Here is an 8,996-nt window from a genome sequence, read left to right on the forward strand (position 1 = left end):
TCACAAACAATCTCTTTGAACCATGGCACTTGTTTATACCAATCTTTCAATGCAACATTTAAAGTATGCATACAACACGCAGATGCATATAGATTGGTATACTCCCTTTGCAATGTTCTACCCACTCTTTTACAACTCTTGGCATTATCCACACCATGTCAACTTGTACAACCTTTTCAGGGCCTAACTCTCTTATAACATTTGATAATACACCAGCTATATAGGGACCCGACTTCTTTACATGCGACGCATCAATTGATGTGTAGAAGGCCTCCCCACACAGTGATATAACCATCACATTCAATAAAGCATGATGTTTTATGCTTGTCCACCCACCTGAGACAATTGTGCATTCGGTGTTTTGCAACTGCTCGAAAATGTTGCGATCTATGTGATCTTTCTCTTTTGCATATGCCTCATCTAACAATGTTTTTAGGCAATGTGTGTAATGAAGGGTGCTTGAACCCGCTCCATAGTTATCAACGCAATTCCATGCAACTCTCGTATCATCATTATCGGCCATAGTCAGTGGATTTCTTGATTGCAAGATTGATCTACCATGTACATACAGTGAATTCTCCAAATCTTGAATCTGGATGCTCTCAACTATCGTGGGTTGCCAAAAATTAGGAGTCATTCATTTTGAGAAGTTCTTATCACTTGGCTACTAGATCAAGGACGTCTAGTTTTGTATAAAGAAATCATGTCTAGTTTTGTATAAAGAAATCACCAAGTCCGTACAAATGAATATTGTTACATAGAAACTCGAAAAAGTGTTGCTTCTTTGCATGATAGTAAACCAAACATTAGTGGTCCATCAGTGATTGCCAGAAAAAAGATAGTAGCCAGCAGACTCACTCTTCTGATATGTAGCAGTTATGTGCATGATGTGATCCATCTAATGCATGCCAACAGTATCTCTCTTCTCAGTCAGCATGATTGGTACAAGCATAGGTAGTGAGGGTAATGTCAGCTTCATCCCTGTTACAGACCTCGTGGTTCTGCCCATACAATAATTAAAGGCCATCTCAAAAATAATGCAAAAATGTAAACAACTATTCTATAAAGCATGATCAACATAGTTCAGTAGCCAAACTAATACACTTGCAAATTCCATAAGCTCCTGAAAACTAAGTCATACCTAGTAGGATTGAGAGTTCACAAGGCATGTTGTGAGAGATTGCTAAACAGGCAACTGAATGCTAATTGCTAGCATAGCAGTGCTTTTTGCTAAGCCATAGCAACGCTACTTGCTATAGTAGCATTGAGCGGTACAATAGTGATTGGTACAATAGTGCTGACTAGTTAGGGCTTGCTGATGGTGCGTCTGTGCTGATTGCAGAACTAACAGTGCTAATTATGAGAATGCCATCTTGCTTATCATAGGAGGAAGATATTACCAAGAAGTCGAGGCATTTTCTTGTAATTCTCTAGTTAGTGAATTCTCCGCAGCTTTAAAAACAACCCCTCTCTGAAAACCTCACTAAACTGTCCATCAGAATTGTTATGGTATCAAAGTTAACTCGATACCTAACAACACTGTTTAAGGCAGTTCTTTAAAAAAACCTTTCTCAAAAAGAACAATATCTAAAGTTCTAAATTAGGCAAGATAATACAAATGAAAGAGTTTCAAAAGATGTCTGAACGTCATGTGTGATGAAGAATCCAATAATTGCAAGGAAAAGCCCACATCATTTTCCAAACAAGCTTCAGTAGCTTGCAACTTACAGCAATGCATATAGGAGTCCCTTACAAAACTTCAAAACCTTGAGGAACTTACCTGGACATCAATCCTCTACTTCAAGGTGGAGAGAGTATTTTAGATTCACTAATGACAACACAACGCATGTTGACACGAGGTTGCAGTATAAGAGTACAGCAGTCAAGATCTGTTCCACAAAATGGCTAACTAGTACGTGTAAAGCACAATACGACCATTCTAACTTTCTGCCAAGAAAGAAGACTCAGAACTGCACTATGGTACAGTCTTTAATGCAACCATTCTTATCTTTAACCAAGAAAAAACCATTCAGAACCGTTTCAGGGACCTGAGGAGGTCATATGAGGACCCAAAATGGCCAAGCCTTGACCAAGAACCAACTCAGGTTTTCTGCCAAGCAGCACAGAAACAAGTCAGGAGAGTAGTGGGAAACAATGCATAGTGAGCTGTGTGAAGCAGTCACATAGTGATTAGGAAGTTACCTGAATTGGCAAAAAAAGCTTGAATTCTGGAGGAAGCTCCTCTTCAGAATATAATCGATCAGAGAAATAGATCCTTCGAATACGGCAATTTGCGTGTACTTGAACCCGAAGAGTTTCAACATAGTTTGTGCCATAGGCACGCCTCGTGAAATCTGAGAGGTTGAACTGTATTTGGTTCCACCCTTCATCCAGTCTAAGAGGCATCGTGCAGATGTAGGGCTTCACACGGGTAGTTGACTGTAATTTCACAACCAATCACAGGCTTAGAATTATTAGCAATCAGAACAACATCCACAATTCACATGGGGCTGAACGCTCATAAACAAATTCAGCCAACTTACTGACCTGTATACGGACTGAAAAGAAGGAAAGTAAGATAGCACAAACATATACCTTTGTAAGACTAGAATAAGTCCAATCATACAAATTTAGAAATTTTGTTGTTCTAAAGATCAAAAATCTACAAAGGAAAAATAAAAAATAAAAAAAAAAGAGAAAATGAAAGAGAAGAAAAAAGAGGTAAACAAAAACTTTTATGAAAAGCAGAAGGAAACATACTAAGCAAGCAAAGCAACACTTATGTCGTCATCAGTGCCCAAGCATAAGCAGCTATACTGGGTTTCTAAGATAGCACAAACAATCTAAAGCATAGAAAAAAAACAATCGAGCATATTTGAAGAAAAGATGCAAATTACTTGAAAATTTGAAGCTCGAAACCGTCGACGAACATTTTTGTCATCTAGAATCTGAACCTCAAATGTAAAATACTTTTTCATATTCTTTACAATCATCACCAAAAATGGCAACTTTATGCCCAAGGTCGCTGCAGGATCTGCTGGACACGTTATATATGTTGTGCTCACATTTGATCCAAGTACCTCCAGAACATTGGACTGAATGTCTTCATCTGTCAACCGTTTAATATGACCATTTACAACTGCAGCATCCACCGATGATGAAGGATTTAAAGAAAATGTATGCTATTGCTTTTATGATTATCTCATATGGCACTTGATTTGAGACTCTTACAACTAAAACATTTCATAACAAAATTAAGAACTCATGTTTTCTGATCTTGCACCAAAAATCACAAAAGACAAACCTTGTAAGTTTACTTCCCACAAATACAAACTATACCCCACAAGGCCTAAAACTCCTATATATTGGGGAAACTTCAGAAGTATACTCACCTTCTTTATCCCAGATTTGCAGGGGCTTGCTCCTGTTATAGTGGCAGAACAACGTAGTCAAACATCATGTCACAAGTAATTTAAAAATAAGACATATGCTATAAAATGATTATCGTAAAGCAAAGCAGTTAAGAAAAGGAGCACAAATGTTTCTATAACAGCGTCCATTTTTCAAAGGGTGAAGTCTTACCCAATACTGTAAAGAATTGAAAGAAAGCCAGATTGAAATGTGTTTTTGAACATGCTTTATGCTTTCCTCCACTACACACCTACTGGTAGACAAAAGGAGAGCCTGTAAAGAATAATGTCCAAACGTTATACAGGCATTTCATCATGCATCAAAGGTTATACAATTGCTTTCTGAGCTAGCAAAACCAATCAAAAGACAAAATGGAGGTCATGCCATTTTACAGTTGCTATTTGCTCATACACAAAAACCTGCCAAGCCCTCTCACTTCCAAAAAGGACCTAACAGAAACGGCAATATGCTAATGATTTCATTGTTTATCACCAAGGAAACCTGTATTCTGAAAATATACTTAGAGGTGGTATCAGAGCCACAATCTGGGCTGGCACTGGCAAATCTATGGAGATCCAACACAAGAGGTTGTGTGCATGAATTAGGTAGCTGATCCCCAAGCAGAGTGATCCCCAAAAAGTTTAGGATGAGCTTGAGGTGACAAGCACACCGTCTACACACGGGATAACTACCAAGAAACAAGTCAGCCATAGATTTTCAGGGTGTCGTTCCATACCATGAGACTTTAGCAAAAATCAAGCAGCCACTCCTAGTATTACATGGCCGGAAGACTAAAACGAAGATGGGACAGATTTCACAATTAATAGTCACCACGCTGAAGGGCACGCCATTATTACTCACAGGAGCTCTTCTGAATCAAAAGGCAAAGCAATTGGCCAAGGTAGGCTGCTAGGAAGGATGGAAAACGGGCAGTATATTGTGAGGGCGTGGCCCTCATTAAGGATTTAAAATCCAAACCAAAAGACCTTCAATCTTAAACTGATGTATTGATGTTTATTGTCTTAATTTTCAGTCTACAATGTGTGCATTTTTTATAATAATTCGGAGTTGCTTTATGCACTCCCTGACTCCGTGCCCTCCTCTACGCATGTATGAGCTGGCTTTTTTGCCTTACCCATAGACCTGTTGGTCTCCCGCAGACATAAATAGAGAGTTTAGACTCTCTCTCTCTCTCTCTCTCTCTCTCTCTCTCTCTCTCCTGTGGCTGGCCCTGGCAAAACTATGGAGATGCAGAAGCAGCAGAAAAAAGGCTGTTCGCATGAATGTGAGCGGCTGATCCCAAGGCCTGCGACTTTAAAAAAGGCCATGTGGAAGGCCCTAGGGAAGGGGCTGATCCCAAGGCTGTTCGCATGAATCTGAGGGGCTGAGCCCAAGGCATGCGGCCATGTGGAAGGCCCTTGGGAAGGCACAGGCTGTATGGCAAGCACGACTTTGAAGAGACAAGCGTGCAGTCAAGGCAGTGGATGAGGACATGACAAACAAGGCTCTCCGCCAGGCAATAACACAGGTGCATTGGAAAGGCCAGCAGTTCTCGAAAGGGTAGAGGAGGCCTCACAAAAATAACATATTGCACGTGAAGACCAATATGTACGTCAAGGCAGAGGAGGCTAAGAAAGGAATTCTGTGGCTGGGTGGTAAACAGAATTGACAGAATGCTGGCAACGTTCATGACTGTTCAGCAGAGCAGCTTGATAGGCGACCTCGTTGTGAATTTTGGCCCTAATTCCGAGCTATTTTTTTCCTGTCCACTCGGGTCTCTATGTAGGGTGGGATGCTTCCAGATTCGACCCATCACTGTGGCTTGTGCGTTGACACAGAGATATGAGTCGGTGAATGGATTCATTTCTAGGCTTTGAGTGGACGCAAACTGCTGCTGAAGCCTAAAACTCGTAATCAGTTACCCGCGAGCCCTTACGAAAAAAGAAAACCGCACGGATTCTGCTTACCTCCAAACAAGGATGAGTGATTTCTTTGAGCCAATCCAGCCAAGTGCTCGATCAGTCACTTCCTCGATCATGCGGACTTGAATTCTATCTTGCCTGTTACTCACTATGGAAAAAGCACCGTCAAGAGTTAGTTTGCAATTATCTATGTGTACATATGTGTACAACGTGGCATCACCGATCACTCAATGAAGAGTCTTCCCATTCTGTTACGAAAATTGTATTTTTGATATTTCTTGCTATGGACATTATTTTATTTTTAGTTGAGCGTGACTATGGCAAAGTATTCCATAAGAGCGCACCGAACACGACAGGATTCTAGCGGATGCTTTGTGAGGTTGAATAACCTGTGATTTGCCATGCTAGATGGTAGGTATTGTGGATGATTCTATGTTAATATTGATGTCACTAGTGTTATTGGTGTCATGCTTGATTATTGTACTTTGAGCGCGATTATATTAGCATCGGTTGATTCGATGATTTGTTCAATTGATTGTTAATAACTAATATAATCGATGGCTTGAGTACATGTGATGCCAAGGATTGGAACTAATGCGAGGGGTGTGGCACGGCGTATAGCATGTGGCAATGGGCCAATTTTGTATTTCATGGATATTGCACATCTTGGATAATACTTGAGAAAGAACTTCTTGAATGAAGCAAGCCCAAAGTGGCATGGTTATAGCCATGGGCCGATTTTGTATTTCATGGATATTGCAAATCTTGGATTATACTTGAGAAAGAAGGCATAAATACTTATTGAATGAAGCAAGTCCAAAGTGGCTTGGTAGAAAGAATGGGACGTGATTCATTATGGATATAGTGAGCCCAAAGTGTCTTTGTAAAAGTAATCCCCTACTTTGGGGAAAAAGATGCTTTTGAATGTACTATTATTAGCTCTTTGCCTTTGATATTCATAATAATTCAATTATAAGTACTCTAGATGGGAAGCAAGCGCCACCATATAGAGAGGGCAGATTGGACCCAATGAGGCATGTTTTATTTTCTCTCTCTCTTATTTCTTTTTCCTTTTATGATTTTTTTTTCAAGAAGAATTCCTTTTATGATTTTTTTGGCTCATCAATCAATCTCTTATTTTTGTAACAGATTCCATTTTGTTAAGCAAATAGGCACCACCTCAGCTCCATCCGAATGGAGCTAGCCTGCAGCTACAATAGCACGTTTTGTACATGATTTCACAAAGTGTACACAAGCATGACAACGGGTGGCAGTCAGGTGCATACATAATGATCCAATTTGTAGTTGCGAATTTCCAGATGATCAGTTATTGTTTGTGTGGGCTCACTTGGGATGCAATCAAGATGCGAATTTAGATCTTGTGTGGGGCATTGCGATCAATATGTTAACTTAGATAAAAGTTCAAGTGTTTTACATAACTTTGGATTTGATGGGGCATTTGCTTTTGGAAACAAGCTTAAGCATCATAACAAACTATGTCATACTTCCAAGCAAATCCCTCAATGAAATATAATCCATTCAATGGATTTTGAAAGAACATCAAAGCAGAGAAGGAAGGAAAAATGTCATGCAAAACTTTGGACTTACAAGCATGGCAAGTCAAAGACATAGTTTGATGACAATCCAATAAAATTTCCACTCAAATCAATTATGAGACTTAATGGGGAGAGAGAGAGAGAATACACTGTACTTACTCTACTAACCCTAACACCACTAGGATCTTACATCAATAACTGATAACACCTTCTCCCAACTAGCTTACATCAATAACTACTAACACCTTCTCCCTACTACTAGGATCTTACGTCAATAACTACTAACACATTCTCCCTACTAACTTACACTTTAGATTTTCTCTTTCTTCCTCTTTCTTGGAAACATCACAAGTACTCATCTATAGTCCAGCCACCCAACACCTAACCATTGCAATCAATCAAGCCATGCCATGTCAATTACAGTGGCATCCAATGCTACCACATGCAATATCCACCTTTCCAACAACAATTCCACCACAGAAGATCCGGTGAAGCACTATAAATGGCTGAAATTCACATGGGTAGTCAAGTACTCACTAGGAATGATATTTGCCGACAACAAACCAACACCAATGAATGTTGCACAATTCAGAGGACTGGACCAAAATCAAGAAGGGAACCGATTGGTTAACAATATGGCACCGCTAGTTAGCATTGTCATTTAATGGATAGTGGCAAGTTCTTAGAGCTAGGATTGTGCCTTGGAGCTAGATGGGCCCAACAGGATGGTAAAAGAGGAGAGTGGTATAAAGAGATTAGGATTGGCCCTCCCTTCAAAAGGTGACATGTATAAAAGTCCAAGTGGTTGACTTTGGTCTTCATTGTTGGATGCACAAGTTTGGAATACAAGCTCCCTCTTCTCTTCCAAGAGTGTTTTGGGGTGTTCTCTTGTTTCCTTTGTAGTGCCTTTGTGTTTGCCACTCAATTGCCATTCATTCTCCTCTCCTCTCCTTCTCCCATCTCCCCTTTCCCTCTTTCTCTAGCAATGTTTGCAAAGGGAGAAACAATGAGAAGAAAGAAGACTCCTTGCAAAGTAGCAACAGGAAGCAGTTGTAGATGCACGCATTCGATCATTGCCATTGGAGCGGACACGAATTGTGGTGTCATGATTAGTGGGAGCATTTGAGGTAGCAACATCAGGCTATTCAAGTAAATACTAGTCTCAAGTCTTCACAAGCTTTAGCTTCACCCCAAATTTCATAGAGTAACAATCCTACCAACACCTTGGGAGATGCACATGAGAGACGATGCTCTCTAACCTTAGAAATGGCCTACAGAAAGTGAAAGGGGTGCACAGCTTGGATCAACTAGCTACAAAGAGGGCAACATTAGCTATGTTGGTGTCCCCTGAAACAAGGAGAAATGGATTGGGTGCACAATGTCAAATATGTTCTCAATCAGAACAAGTAACGTGGCTCCAACAATTAAACGTAGAGCAAAAGCAATGCACGATCATCCCCATCTGAGAAGTCTGTGGCCTAAGTGCGGAAGTCATCACTAGAGTGACAATGTTTTGTCATGAAAATATGAGAGTTTCTCCAAATAGAAAGGACATATGTAAAAAGCATACGAGACGCAAGGTGTTTGATAAGCACATCATACACATGCTTGATACAATGCAGACCAATGGTGCCAAAACCAGTCAGGTGGTTGTTTGTGTTTGAGCTTTGTGATAGTTTACTTGTTTCATTTCTAAGCCAGGCTGGCTTGGACTTAATGTGATTGTCATAAACCAACCTGCTAGTTGGAACATCATGCAACCGTGGTGGCTAGTTCAACTCAAACACCAGTTATGTGATTGTCCTAAACCAGCATGGTTGAACACAAATTGACAACAATATATTTCACCACAAAACGAAAATAAATTATTATTATCCTAAACCATCCTGGTGGTTAGGACATCATGCAACCGTGTGGTTGGTTCAGCTCCTCAAACACCAATTATCTAATTATCCTAAACCAATGTGGTCGAGCAAAAGTTAATAGCAATATATTTTGCAATAGAACAACCATGGCTGGTTCAACTCAATACTAGTTATGTGATTGTCTTGAACTAACGTGGTTGAACAGACATTATTTGTTGACCAGCCTAGTGGTTGAAATTATT

General features: G+C 40.0%; 1 protein-coding gene across 5 annotated transcripts; it reads right to left on the bottom strand.

Annotated features, from left to right (window-relative positions):
- Positions 1 to 1,654: 1,654 nt before the first annotated feature.
- On the bottom strand, positions 1,655 to 5,526 carry LOC147895970 (uncharacterized). 5 transcript variants are annotated; one of them, XR_015541890.1, is made up of 7 exons: positions 5,379 to 5,526; positions 3,583 to 3,684; positions 3,393 to 3,424; positions 2,898 to 3,139; positions 2,203 to 2,439; positions 2,049 to 2,110; positions 1,655 to 1,889 (listed from the first exon to the last, which is right to left on the bottom strand). XR_015541890.1 is itself a non-coding variant. In XM_087382620.1 (6 exons), the coding sequence occupies exons 2-6, from the start codon at positions 3,633 to 3,635 to the stop codon at positions 2,102 to 2,104; spliced, it is 573 nt and encodes a 190-aa protein (XP_087238746.1). In that variant the 5' UTR covers positions 3,636 to 3,684; positions 5,379 to 5,526; the 3' UTR covers positions 1,655 to 2,101. The 5 variants fall into 5 exon arrangements, 4 of the variants coding, with proteins under 4 accessions (XP_087238746.1, XP_087238748.1, XP_087238749.1 ...); XM_087382620.1 differs by having other exon boundaries at positions 1,655 to 2,110; XM_087382622.1 differs by lacking the exon at positions 5,379 to 5,526 and adding an exon at positions 4,988 to 5,138 and having other exon boundaries at positions 1,655 to 2,110.
- Positions 5,527 to 8,996: the final 3,470 nt, after the last annotated feature.

Source organism: Dipteris shenzhenensis, chromosome 12 (genome assembly GCF_047967505.1).
Source record: "Dipteris shenzhenensis isolate YYH24624 ecotype China chromosome 12, Dip_SZ_1.0, whole genome shotgun sequence".
NCBI lineage: Eukaryota > Viridiplantae > Streptophyta > Polypodiopsida > Gleicheniales > Dipteridaceae > Dipteris > Dipteris shenzhenensis.